Source organism: Lynx rufus, unplaced genomic scaffold (genome assembly GCF_022079265.1).
Source record: "Lynx rufus isolate CCGP_SWC_20201006 ecotype Redwood Valley unplaced genomic scaffold, mLynRuf1.p SCAF_1, whole genome shotgun sequence".
NCBI lineage: Eukaryota > Metazoa > Chordata > Mammalia > Carnivora > Felidae > Lynx > Lynx rufus.
Window position 1 is genome coordinate 19,403,036 of NW_025814823.1, and position 15,134 is coordinate 19,418,169.

Here is a 15,134-nt window from a genome sequence, read left to right on the forward strand (position 1 = left end):
CAGTGTGGTGAAATTTCTACTTGTAGTTATGTACGTGAATAGTTTACCAGAGAGAAAAAGCCACACTTTGTTTTTAATTTCACCTTTGGAGAAAAGTTACTATTTCTAATCCCACTTGTTAGCAGTGGGTGGGATTTTTTCCTGGAGACTAACTTGAAACACTGTTTAGACCCCTAGGAAGAGGGGTCTCCTAGGAGACGTAGGTTATGGTGGGTTCCCAAAATGGGCATAGTCCTTCACTCTTCCCTGTATTTGTGCCCTTTTCAATATGACTTTGCAGCTTCTCCATCATTAAATGGCTTTTTTTTTCTTTCCCCTTAAATATTAATTGGCCTTTGTAATTTGCTTTGGTGGGTAGGATGAGTAGAAGTGGTGGTGTGCCAAATCTGAGTATTCAAGGAACTGCTGCTCTTTTTTTTTTTTTTTTTTTTTTGGAACTCTGTCTCTCTCTCAACTCCCTCCAGTTGGCCTGCTGGAAAATGAAGAGACCATGTGGAAAAGAGAGGCAAGCCACCCAAGAGAGGCCACAGTAGGCCAGCCAGCCACCAGCTGGCCTGGCAAGTGACCGCACATGCATGATTGGGCTCAACCAAGACCAGAAGAGCCAGCCAGCGAAGCCCAGTCCGAGCTGCCTAACGGCAGGGTAGTGACCTAAATAAATGGTTACTGTTTTAAACCACTAAGTTACGTGGTGGTTTATTCTGGAAAAGCTAACTAATGTAGACATGTATAACAAAATTCCCAAAGTGGGAGTCAAACGGAGGCTAAGCCTTTATAGTTTTAAAGCCAGCTTAGGAAGCCAGCATTTTAAATTTTTTTGTAAACCATTTTAGTGTTTTAGATTTTAAGAAAATGTCTCAACATTGCTATTGATCGCACCAAGGTTGAAGTTATGCAGGAAAAAAGCCTAGACATCAATGATAAGCATATGAAAAGATGCTCAACATCACTCATCATCAGGGAAATTCAAATAAAAACCACACAGAGATATCATTTCACATCTGTTAGGATGACTGCTAGCCAAACAACAACAACAACAAAAACAACAACAACAACAACAAAAAACACAGAAAATAAGTGTTGATGCGAAATAATTAGAACCCTTATGCACTATTGGTGAGATTGTAAAATAGTGCAGCCATAATAAAAAGCATATGGAGGTTCCTAAACAAAATTTAAATAGATTTTCCATATAATGCAGCAAGTCCTCTTGTGGGTGTATGTCCAAAAGAACAAAGAGATATTTTTGCACATCCATGTTCATTGTAGCAGTATTCACTGTAGTCAAGATGTGGGAGCAACCTGGAATGTCCATCAGTGGATGAATGGGTAAGGAGAATGGGGCATATTCATAGCATAGAATATTATTCAGCCATAAAAAGGAAAGAAAGAAATCACGTCGTATGCTACAACATGGGTGAAACTTGAGGACAGTATGCTAAGTGAAATAAGCCAGTCACAAAAAGACAAACACTGAATGAGTCCACTTGTATGAGGTATTTAGAGAAGTCAAACTCTTAGAAACAAAGTAGAATCGTGATTTCCAGGGGCAGGGGAGAGGGAGAATGGGGACTTGTTTAGAGTTTCAGCCATGCAAGATGAAAAAGTTCTAGAAATCTCTTATACAGCATTGTGCATATAGTTAACAATACTGTACACTTAAAACTTGTTAAGAGGGTAAATTTATGTTATGTGCTTCTTATCATAATTTAGAAAACACAGACATTAATGAAAGAATAATTCAGAATATCTTAATTGTCTCCTAAATCATTTTATTATGGTATCTCTGAATCAGGATCCAAAAATTTTGATTGATAATCTAAAAAAATAACTCAGAGGAGTAATACTCTGAATGTGAGGCATTTTAATTATATGTTATTCAATTTGTTTAACTTATATTTTCCTTCTTAGGAATATACCAGACTGATACAATATTTAAAATGTATGCTTAGAAAGGACTAAAAGTTCTTATAATAGTTTATGTTTATAAAATATAAATTCTAAGGGCTAAGGAATCATTTTGTCATTTTGTCAGTAGCATTTTCTTTGCTATTGGTGTGTAAAATAACAATGCATCTTATAATCAGTGGATGAAGAATAGTGTGATCCAATAAAGATGGCAAATCTTAAGTTTTTACAACAGAAGATTTTCTTAAATTTTCTATACAATCAAAGCATCTATCCCCAAAGTGGGAGTATTTTGTCTTTTCATCTCTCTCTCTTTTTTAAGTTTATTTATTTTGAGAGAGGAGGGGAAGTGGGACAGAGAGAGAGGAAGAAAGAGAATCCCAAGCAAGCTCTGAGCTGTCAGGGAAGAGCTGGACACGGGGTTCAACCCCACAACCGTGGTATCACAACCTGAGCCGAAATCAAGAGTTGGACACTTAACTGACTGAGCCACCCAGGCGCCCCTTGTCTCTTCATCTCTGATCCTGATTCCTCTCACTTCTCTTTCTGGTCTTGTGTTGCCTACCACCTTCAGACAATGTGCGATTGTTGGGATGTCACTTGTCATTCCTGTCATATTCTCTGATTTAATGGAAATGATTCAAAGGCTTCTTTATGGTTGATGTTCAATACAGGATTTGGGTATACCCCTCATTGGGTATATAGGCTGGGATGTTTTAATCTCTCTTATTTCTTTAACAGTGGGAACATTAAAACAGTGGCTTCCTAGAGAAGATGAGGGAAATGTGGGAATGACCCCTGGCATTGAAGTAGATGAGGAACAACCAAGATCGGACGATGATGATACGTAAGTAGGTCCTATCCAGATGCCTGAGTGAAGCGCTGGTAGAAAGTGAAAATGCTGTTGTTGAGACTTGAACAATAGTCTCAGAGACCTAGCTAAAGAGACCAAGTTTTACTACACATGTGGGTTTGTTTCCAGGCTCTGTTCTTTTCCAATGGCATTGTTTCCTATCTCTGCAGGAGTGATGTTCTGTCTTAAATTACTGTGCATTTACCATATCTCTTGGTATGTGGTAGGACTAGTTTCATACCTTCTTGTCTCCATATCTTTTTCTTCAAAGTTATCTTAGCTATTGTTGCCTTAAGATATACTTAACACATACATCTTTGCATTTTATTGTAAAGTGTCATGAAAAGCTTTGTTGGGATTTTGATGAGAATGACATTACATTTGTTGAGTAATTTATAGGATTTGACATCTTTATGACCATAAATCTGAACATCCATGAATATAGTATAGCTTGCATCTCTTTATGTCTTTTCATAAAATATCCTTCAGCATTTTTGTAGTCTTATTCACAACATATAGGTACCACCTAACTTTTTTTGTTGTTGCTGTTGTCATTATTAAGGGGGTCATTTTTCTTTTACTGTGTTTCACCTTGGCTACCATTAGTGCATAGAACACTATTGATGTTGTATCCTGTAACCTTACTGAATTCTCTTATTAGTTCTAAAACTTGGAGTCTTTTGAATTAAAAAAATTTTATCATGTACTTTTTAAAAAATTTTTTAATTTTTTAAAATTTACATAGGTAATATAGTCACATGGCTCCAAATTCAGAGGTTAAACTTTGTCATAGTTTTCCTGCTATGACAATTCCTCTTCCCAGAGGCATTAAATATGCCTCATGTGCACACCTCCCCTGAGGAATTGCATTAAACTGTAAGCCAATATGTGTATCTTGTGTATGTGTGTATTCTTTTTCTTTTTTGTACGAAGTTTCATAGTGCACATACTCTCTTGCAACTTCCTTTTATCACTTAACACTGTAGCTTGAATACGTATCATAATGTACAAATAGTAATTTACATACTATTTGTATGTACATTTGTAATTGAATATTGTCAGATTGCCCTTCACAGAAGTTAACACCTATGAACACTTCCACTGACAGAGTACAAGAGTGCCTGTGACCTTGTACATTTTCTTGTTTAGTGTGTTACCAAACTTAAGGACGATTGCACAACTGATAGGTTAAAAAGTGACATTTAAGGTTACGTTTAATTAGCATTTCTTTTCTGAGTAAGGTTGTCTTTCCAAATGCTTAAGAACCATCTTTATTTCCTCATTGGAGACAATTATTCATAGCCTTAGCCATTTAAAAAATTAGGCTACTAACATTGTATTGATTTGGGGAACCTTGTGTATTTTAAGGAGATTAATGTTTTATCTATAATATGGCTCTAGAATATTTTCCCCAGTTTTTTGTTTGCATTTTGATTTTATTTATAGTGGCTCATGATGTAGAAATTTCTTATTTTTTTTATCTAATTAGGTTTATCAATTATTTCATAAGAAACGATGCCAGAATTTTTAAGTACTTTTATGATTTAATTTTCTGTTTAAATATTTTAATCCTCTTGGATTTCACTCATATTACACTGCACAGTGTGGCTCTAACTTTATTTTTTTCCAAATAACTCCTTCCTTACTCCAACACCATTTAGTGAAAATCTTTATTTTTGCTACCAATTTAAAATGTGACTTCTATGACGTGCTACATTTTTATATGTGCTTGCATCCAATTCTTATTCTTGCTAGTCTAATTATTATATTATAAACATATTCATAATATGAATTATTATTTTGGAGGGCTAGTTCGTTAAATACTTTGCTTTTGTCAGTATTTTTCTATCTAGTTTTGCTTGTTTATTTTTCCATACGAACATTAGAATCAACTTGTCTAGCAAGTAAAGGAGGGCAGGAAGGAAGGGAGGAGAGAATTTTCTCAGCCTGCTTCCTGGCAGTAGAATTTTAGAGTCCAGCCATTTCTTTTCAATTAGGATTGTCTGTGTCCCTTTTGGTTCAACCTGGCTATGTTTCTGCATATATATTTCTTTCGAAAATCATGTAGGTTTCTGCAAATCTTACTGGGATTCACTTCATTAGACAAAGCCAGTTCCACAGATCTTTTTTACATAAGTGCTTCCCTGTCTTGAGCTTTTGCTTAGATTCTGAGGGACAACACCCTGAGGCTCTGTGGAAACCCTTCCATTTGAGAATGATTTTGAGATTCTTCCACATTGACATGTGTATCAATTAGCCACTTCTTTTTTTTTTTTAATTTTTTTTTAACGTTTATTTATTTTTGAGACAGAGAGAGACAAAGCATGAACGGGGGAGGGTCAGAGAGAGGGAGACACAGAATCTGAAACAGGCTCCAGGCTCTGAGCTGTCAGCACAGAGCCCGACGCGGGGCTCGAACTCATGGACCGCAAGATCATGACCTGAGCCGAAGTCGGCCGCTTAACCAACTGAGCCACCCAGGCGCCCCTAGCCACTTCTTTTTTATTGCTAGGTACTATTCCATTATATAGAATATATATAATTCTATATATATAATATATATATATTACCACATATATAATATATATATATTACCACATATATAATATATATATTACCACAATTTAGTAATACATTCACCTAACAATTGATGTTTGGATTATTTCTAGTTTTGGGCTATTATAAATAAAGCTGCTATGAATATTTATGTGCATGTCTTTGCGTGGACATAAATTCCATTTCTCATGAGTAAAACTGTAGGAGTGGAATGACTGAGTTGTTTGGTAGGTGAATGTTTAACTTCTTAAAAAACTGCCAAACTATTTTCCAAAGTGGTTGTGCCATTTTACATCCCCCTGTTGAATGGTGTATAAGATTTCTAGTTGCTCTACATCTTTACCAACACTTGGCATGATCAATTTTTAAAAATTTCACCAATCTTGGGGCGCCTGGGTGGCCTACTCAGTTGAGTGTCCGACTCTTGGTTTCGGCTCAGGTTGTGATCTCGTGTGTTTGTGTGTTCCAGCCCCGTGTCGGGCTCTGTGCTGGCAGCCTGAAGCTTGCTTGGGATTCTCTCTCTCCCTCTCTCTCTGCCCCTCCCTCCCTCACACTGTCTCTGTCTCTCTCAAATAAGTAAATAAACTTTAAAAATAATAAAAATAAATAAAAGTAAGATAAAAATAAAAATTTAACCAATCTAATGGGTATGTGTGGTGTCTATGTAGTTTCTGAGTTACAGGCATTATTTAGATAGCCTTGCTACCAGTTCTTTGTTAGATATATATATTTTGCCGATATATATTGGCCAGTATTTTGCCAAGATTTCTGTCTGGGATTTCTTGTTATGGTATGATTCAGGTTTGAAGTTTCTGACTAATGCATTTTTTAATCACTTTCAAAAATCAGAGTTTCCAATTTATTTGCATTTTGGACAGAGACGATCATCTGAGTTTTAGTGGTTTGGAAAAGTTTATTGGGACTCCCTTTGCTATTCAGTGCAGTATTAATTTTATGACACTTATATATGTACTTGAAAAAAATGCATATTCTTACTATTCTGGGGGTACATATGTTCTATATAATTATCAAGCTTAAAACATTTTTTTGTTAAACTACTCTATGGATTTTATTTCCCCTTTATCACTTCTAGATAGAAGTACATAAAAATCTTCATCTGTGTTTGTGGTTTTGATAATTTCTCCTCATATTTCTATCTCCTTTCAATGTACTTTAAATATATAGAAGCTGTGTTCTAATTTATGATTGTAATATCAGCTTGATAGAGTATCCCCCCCCTTTTTACATTATGTATTGTAATTTTTGTCCGTATTAAAGCTGTTTGCCTTAAATTCTATTTTGTCGGATACTGACATTGCTATTCCAACTTTTAAGTTATTTTATTTAACTTTTAAGTATTTTTCTGACATGAATTTTTTTTTATTTTTATAATTTCCATATGGTTTCATTATAATGTGTTTCTTATAAAATGCATGTAGTTGGTTGATTTGCTTCTTGTCCTGTAATAACCTGTCTCTTAATTAATTTAATATAATAAAAATCATTAGAATTATTGACATATTTGGGGTTCACTCTATATTTTAAGCTTGATTTTGTATTTTCTGTTTGTTATCATTTGTCATTTCCTTCCCCTCCTGTTTTCTAACCTTATGTTACAATCACAAACTTTTCTGTATTACTCCTGTTTTCTCTGTACTAGTTTTAAAGATACAGATTATATTTCTATTCTTTTAATAGCTAGCTTTTATGTACTTCCTACAGATTTATCTAACAAATTCAGAAGTTGTTCAGTTATCTTTTTTCTTCCCAAATATGATGAACACCTTTAACCGCTAACCCTTCCATTCTAATATTGTTATCTAGGGTTACAATTTTACTTAAAAAACATTTTTTTTATTGTGGAAAACTTCAAACATAGTGAAAATAGAGAACAGCATAATGAACCCTCTTGTATTCACCATCTTTACTGCCTGCCCCCCGTACCCCTACACTTTTTTTTAAGGTTTGGAACATTTTAAGTCTGAGACATCAAATCATGTAATCCAATTTTACCCTTTTTTTTTTTTTGATGAAATATATACACTTTACTCTCAAACCTAACTCAGTTTGCCATTATAGTTTATCATTCTTTGAATTTGCCATGGTTTTTTCTAGTCTGTGCTTTTCTTCCTATTTCAGTTTTCTTCTTGCTGATGTATATTCTCCAATAATTCTTTAAGATAATATTCTCTAATAATTCGGTGGGTGGTAAATTTTGGATATGTTTGCATATCCAAAATTATTTTATTGCTTTATTTATAATTCAGCTGGGTATACAATTTTTGGTTGACAATGGTTTTTCTCTTGATCTTTATTATTGTTGATGAGAAATATGCTGATTGTTTTTCCTTTATAGATATGCTTACTTTCTCCCCAGCATGTTCATAATTTTCTTTTTATCTTTGTGTTCTTATGTTTCACTGTTGTATGTCTGGGTCTGGATTTCTCTTTTATCCTGCTTGGCTCACTTTCTTGTGAGGACCTATGACTGTCTTTAGTTCTGGAACATTTTTACTTATTACTTTTCCAAATGTTTTTCTTATTCCCTCCATTGTGGCCCTCAAAACAGATATGTTTTGGAGCTTCTCAATCTGTCCCCAGTAACATCTAATTGTACTTTTGTATTTTTTATTCATCTCTGTTCCATTCTGGGTGAATTCTTGAATACTATTTTCAAACCTATCTGGGTATCATCTATTAAGTTTTTTTCTTAGTTTATTTATTTTGAGAGAGAGAGAGCATGAGAAGGGAAGGGGCAGGGAGAGAGGGAGAGAGAGAATCCCAAGCAGGCTCCATACTGTTGGCACAGAGCCTGATGTGGGGCTCAAACTCATGGACCATGAGATCATGACCTGAGTCAAAACAAAGAGTTGGACACTTAAACAACTGAGCCACCCAGGTGCCCCATCATCTATTAAGTTTTTAATTTAAATGATTATGTATCTCTAAGATTCATAATTGTTTATATATTTATGTGTTGTTTAATTATTGCATAATTATTTCCCCTAATTTGAAAACATTTTAAAATGGATGCTGTGCTTTATCTTTTTGAGCATACTTAAAGAGCATTATAAAAATCCTCCATAAAAGTAATAAATCTGGACTTAACTCCTGCTCCAACTTTGAATAAAATTTCTTGCCTATCTTTCTTACCATTAGATTTATTCATGTGTTTTGGAATTTTAGTTTATAGGCTTATTTTGTTTTAGAAGTTTCATTTTGAAGTTTTGTTTTTTAAATTTTCTTTCTTCCCTTTCTGTCTCTGTGCTCCTCCTGTGTATCTGCCCTGCACGCTCTCCCCCCATCCACCTCACTGTTGTCATGTGACCATGCCTCCTACCTCACAGAGATAGCATGTGGTTTGTAAGCGGAACGGTCTTGATTGTCTAGTTCCATAACTGTTCTGTCCACAGAAGTCCTCATTGCCTTCTCTCTCCCTATCTTCCTTCTCAGATAAAAAAATTGTCTCCCTTCCTGCTGAAAGCACATCCTGGCATGGGTACTCTGAATCCCAGCCTTTTTCAGAGAACTTGTTCCTGTCTGTTATCTGTCTTTCTCCCTTTTTTTTTTTTTTTTAAGAGAGAGAGAGACAGATTGTGAGTGGGGCAGGGGCAGAGGCAGAGCGGGGGAGAGAGAGAATATTAAGCAGGCTCCATGGTCAGCATGGAGTCCAATGCAGGGCTCTATCCCATGACCCTGGGAACATGACCTGAGCCAAAATTAAGAGTTGGGTGCTCAACTGACTGAGCCACACAGATGCCCCTCTCCGTTATTTTTAATGTCTCTCTATTCCCTACTTTCTCTCAGCATATAAACATGCCCAAATCTCTCCCATCTTGAGAAACACCAAAAAATCACTGCCTTCATGTTCTCAAGTTAACACTGTCCTTTCAGAGCCAGACTCCCCTCAGAGGAGTTTAAGCTCCTTGTTGTCACTTGCTTACCTCCTACTGCTTTCTTGATCCCCTATAGAATCACTCCTGCCACACAGCAGGCCAGAAATGTTCTTGCAAAGGTCATCTATTACCTTGAAATTGCCAGGTCCGACTGTCATTTCTGTCTTCCTCTTACTTGGCTGCTCCCTATCTGGAAATTCTCTGCCTCCTTGGCTTCCATGATGAACACCTTCTTGCCTCTTACCAGATCTTCCTCAGCCTCTTTACTTGCCATGTAGATATCTGGGATTGTTGACATGGTTTTCTTGGTCTCTTGCCTTCTTCCCTTCTAAAAATATCAGTGTTGAGGTCTTAGATATAATTTCAGTTCCTCGTCCTACTAATTAGTATCTGTGAGACCTTGGGCAAGTTTTATTAACCTGAGCCCAGATTCTTAATAAATTGATGGTGAATATGTCTACCTCAAATTGTTGCTAGTATTAGATGAAATACAGTTACGTAAGTGCTCGAGGGCAGTCACTGGTATATAATAAGGGCTCACTATATGGCAGCTGTTTTTTATTCTTTTATTATTTTTTCTCTTCTTCACTTTTTAAACATAAGAGTAGATGGGTATTAATAAATGTAATTAAAATTGTCAAACACAAGTCCAACTAAATAGAATACTGATTATCCCAACATTGGTTTTTTGTCATTCTTAGGAAAACCAGACAGATATAATAAATAATGCATTACGTAGGGGAAAATGCATCTATTAAATTGCTCAAGTGGGAGTGGGAAATGAGAAGGGAAACTACCTTTCATATGTATTTTTAATTATTTTGATATCATAAAGTTGATTTTTAACTCTTATTTCAGAAATTTTGAAGAATCTGAAGATGAGTTGAGAAATGAAGTAATAGAATCCCTAGAAAAACTTGCTACTTCTAAAGAGGAAGAAAACAGAGAAGAGTCTCCTGGTTTTTCTAAGGGTGCTGGAAAGTTAGGAGGAGAGGAGATAACCATACAGAAATATGCAGAATTCAGTGAAGGTTTAGAGAATATTTCTACTCTATCTAATGACAAAGTATGCATTGCTGATGAAAACCAAGAAACATCAACAACCCATCAAAATGTACAAGTGTGATTATTGTACTTTTTCTTAAGTGATAAGTTAGTATCTATTAGGTATAGTGTCTGGGCACAAGTCATTAATATTCATTCTGTAAGAGTTTTCCAGTCATCCCAGGGGTTTATTAATTTTTCTCCCAATTTAGACAGTAAGGCTGACTAATTTGAGTATAGAAATTAATATTTTTACTTTAAAATTTCTACCAAGAAATCTTTCAGACAGTAGATGTGATAGGCAGAGTAATGAGTCTCTCTTCCTGCCACCCCGCAGCACACCCAATGATGTGAATATATTGTTACATGGTAAAGGGGAATTAAGGTTGCAGGTGGAAGTAAGGCTGCAAGTCAGCTGACCTTCAAATAGGGGAGGGTGTTTTTGATTACCCAGGTGGGCCCAATGTAATCAAAGGGTGTTTAACAGCGGAAGGAGGCAGAAGAGAGAACCAGAGAGATGTCAGGGTGAGCGGGGATGAGCCTGGTGCTGCCGCCTTTGAAGATGGAGGAACATGCCATATGCCAAGGAATACAGGCAGCTTCTAGAATCTGGGAAAGGCCAGGCAATGGACTTTCCCCAGAAGCCCGCAGAGGGAACACAGTCTTGCTGACATCTTGATTTTAGCTTCTGGAAATCCACTTTAGACTTCTGACCTACAGAATTGTAAGATAATAAATTTGTGTTGTTTTAACTAAATTTGGTAAGTTTAAATTTGATAAATTTAACTAAATTTGTTAAGACAATGGTAGAAAACTAATACAGTGTGCAAACAAATTCATTTAGAATAATCTGCCATTATAGAAAACTGTGATTTGGGGATTTCTGAAGTCATACTGAATACACTTTTTTGAAGCTGATGTTGACACTTAAGAGAGTAGGGTAATTGAGCAAAGAGAGGATCAAGGCCCATCATGTTAATTATGCACCAAATATTCATTTTATTATGTTTTATTGAATTAATTTCTAATAGCTTCAAATGTATAGATTATAAGCTTCTTGAAGGCAAGAAGCCATCATCTTACTTACATCTTATATCTTACTTACATCGTACGCTGATCTTTTTATATATGGTGCTTAGCAGAGAACAATCCCAGTGTTGAACATGTGCCTGGAGTTTAATAGATATTTGTTGATTTATTGTGTTGCTTCTATGAAGGACAGAGTGGTTATAATTCTAAGTGGTAGAATTCTCCCTGAAATAGATGCTCTGGAATAAAAATAAAACTGAAATTACACATTAATACATTGCTAAGCCAATGAAACAAGGATGAGGAGGGGTTGGCCAGAATATTTCTAAGGTCTGCTTAGTGTTTACATTTGATATAATTTTATTAAATGTGAGGAAAGTATCAAGATTCCCCTAACTGTGGGATGCATCCTGTATTTTCCTTGGTAAAAGCTCCTTTCAGCTTGGTGTATAGGGTTTCAAGCTGCTCTTTAAGGGAGATGGCTCAGTATGGTCACATCATGAGGCTGAGAATATTTAAAAATTTCTTACCACTGTTAATTTCAACCGTGGTAACACATGACCCCGAAAGATTAAAGCATCATTAATCCTACTGACTCTTACTGGTCAGCATATACGTGTTTTACTTTTGGAACATTATGTGGTTAAGGCATAATAAATCTGTTAATATGCTTCATTTAATCCTCATTCTAGATAGTAATTGAATGCACGGAGAATGAAACTTGGTTCCTGAAAATTCCAAAGATCCAAAGACCAGTTAGTTATATGCAGAGAAAAAGGAAAAAAAGAATGAATGTTTAGGGTCAATGTTTAAGGGGCGCCTGGGTGGCTCAGTCGGTTAAGTGTCCGACTTCAGCTCAGGTCATGATCTCCCAGTTTGTGGGTTCAAGCCCTGTATCGGGCTCTGTGCTGACAGCTGAGCCTGGAGCCTGCTTTGGATTCTGTGTCTCCCTCTCTCTCTGCCCCTCCCCAGCTCACGCTCTCTCTCTCTCTCTCTCTCTCTCTGTCTCAAATAAACATTAAAAAAAAAATTTTTTTTAAAAAGGTCAATGTTTAAGAATAAGCCTATCAAGTTTGCTCCAATGACAAGATGTGTGGTTGAAGTCTCCTTTAACAGCCACCAACCCTTATTCATTGTAAGATTTTAAAATCTTTGCTGTAAAGTAGGAAGTATTCATTGTGATAAGTATACATATCTTCAAGGTTTTTCAACCTACGTCAGCTCCTAATTCACCTTACCCATCTTACGTACACTGTTATCTAAATCATGTTCTTGAGGCACAATTGATTACTTTATTCTGGGTTTAGACGTAGCTGCATTTGTTAAGTTGAAACTATTGATCACACCTGCATGTGTTTTTAGAATAAATTTTATTAAAAATTATGCATCTTAGTAACTATGTATCCTAGCTATCAAACTGATCATTCTTTAAATGTGTACAAACTTTTAACTTCCCTTTTAAGTATCTTGTAACATGTATAGTCCAAGTGAGCACGTAGCACTCGAGTATTAGAACTGATGCTTCTTTGAAGCCAAGGGTGGCCTTAGATTTAGGGTGGGGACAGAGGAAAAAGAATTAGCTGAGGAACAGTGGGAGAGGTAGGGGAAATTACAGGGGCATAATGTGATTCTAGTAATTTGCAGAATTGCTTCTCATGGCTAACTTTTTTGTTGTACCCACTGAAAGATTTAGCACAGACACCCTATTCATATTAGAGTCCTGGAGTCTAGGGTACATTCACATAATTAAACACAAATATTCTGAAAGCACTGATAATTACAGGGGCTACTCTCTCAGAATTTTGTCTATGACTCTGTAAAAAAGAAACCCCAAAGTTATTAAAACATATGAAGTTCTGCAGTGTTTGGTAGGTCCGAAATATTCATTAAAAGGAAAAAGCCTATTAAACCTGACAACCTATTCTTCTTGGGTACTAGAGGCGAGACAATTTTACTTTATCTTTAAATTTTTCATTTTTATTTTTTAAATTCTTGGCATGTGGAGCTTAGAAGTACTGGTAGTAGATAACAATTCCGAATTGAGAGCCTGCATGAGGGGACAAATACACCATATGCAGAAAAGTATCCAAGAGACTGAAAACCACTTCCTATCATACTTAGAGACAAACAGATTTTGTATCTATTAAAGTCATATTTAGATACAAGTAGATATACAAAGAACAGGTATTTTGTTATGCACAACTGAAATAAGAATGTGCATCCCCACTGCTGTGGGTTCAAAATATACTGTGTTTGGACCACTCAAAAACAATGTTTTACAGGAATAGTCACTCAAGAGTTCTTCAGACAGACAGCAGACATATTGCTTTGATGCTTTCCATGGTTATCAGTCCTTCCAAAAAAAAAAAAAAAGACATGTCCTATCACATTAGGAACAGGGAAGATGAACATATATGCAAATTATGTTTCCAGTGATGTTTGTGACAAATGAAAAAATAATTTTGAAGAAACAAGATTAAGAAATGCTTTATGGGATTTCAGAAACCTTTCTTCCTTTACTTCTTAGTCCCTTTCAATTTCTTTATCTTTATTCTCGTGATTTTCTATGGGCTGATGGGTAAACTGAGGGGGCGGTGGTATGGATCTTACCACAAAAGACTAGCTGTAAGATAAGAAAGTGAACTGGGCTGGAGTCAGAAGTCCCAGGTTATAATCCCGATTTTTGTCCTTAAACAGCTTTGTGAAATGGAGTCTTTAGGTCTTTAAATTATTCTTGTCTGTAAAGCTGAAAGGAAGAAAACTGGATTAGAGGATTTGTAGGGTTCCTTCCAACTCCAATGTCCACTAGTCTTCTTTTCCTTTTAAATGTTTATTTTTTTTTTTAAGAGAGAAAGAGCACAAACAAGGGAGGGCAGAGAGGGTGACAGAGCATCCAAAGCGGGCTCTGCGCTGACAGCAGAGAGCCTGATGTGGGGGACTCGAACTCATGAACTGCGAGATTATGACCTGAGCCAAAGTTGGATGCTTAACTGACTGAGCCACCCAGACGCCCCCATCTTTCTTTTCTGAACTGAATCATCTCCACCCAAAGCTATGTTGGTGTGTAATATCATCCTGGGCCTCTGTTTTGCTGCTTTTTGACCTGATGACAGAAGGTGGCCTGTAGATGAGTCAACGACTGGAAGTAGACGATGAAGCTGGCCAGGTCGGTGACTGGATGAGAGGAGTTTGGGAGGGAAAAACATACCTCTTTCACATGCTCCTAACACAAAAATGTATCAGATTGACAGAGAAAGACAGATACATGATTTCACTCATGTGGAATTTGAGAAACTAGATGACCATAAGGGAAGGGAAGGAAAAATAAAATCCAGAGAGGGAGGCAAACCATAAGAGACTCTAAATACAGAGAACAAACTGAGGGTTGATGGTCATGGGTGGTTGGGGGGGCGGGGAATTTGGGTGATGGGCATTGAGGAGGGCACTTGTTGGGATGAGCACTGGGTGTTGTATGTAAGTGATGAATCACAGGAATCTACTCCTGAAGCCAAGACTACACTGTATGTTAACGAACTTGACAATAAATTAAAAAAAAAAAAAAATATATATATATATATGTATCAGACTGTGCAGGAGGTGGATTATGAACTAGAAGGAGCTAATTATGTGTGCAGAAAATGCCAAACGCTGTAGTTCTCTGTAATTGCATCTGCACAGCCACATACTTTTCGTGCTAGTTATTCAGCACAGGAGTCCCGTTAAATGTGTACTGATTTGTAGCTACTGACTTAGTAACCACTCGCCTACACTGAACCCTAATGCATTAATAAGGAGGATTACGAAAGACATATACTATAAATTGTTATCTTTAAATTACTTTATAAAGG

The 15,134-nt window shown here is 36.2% G+C and overlaps 1 protein-coding gene across 1 annotated transcript in view; it reads left to right on the forward strand.

Moving 5' to 3' along the window:
• NEK5 (NIMA related kinase 5) overlaps nt 1-10,347 on the forward strand; it is a 58,120-nt gene extending 47,773 nt beyond the window's left edge. Inside the window, exons 21-22 of the mRNA XM_047079197.1 lie at nt 2,650-2,755; nt 10,072-10,347. Of these exons, the coding sequence (XP_046935153.1) occupies nt 2,650-2,755; nt 10,072-10,339 (374 nt within the window). The 3' untranslated portion in view covers nt 10,340-10,347. The remainder of the gene's footprint in view (nt 1-2,649; nt 2,756-10,071) is intronic.
• The last annotated feature ends 4,787 nt before the right edge of the window (nt 10,348-15,134 follow it).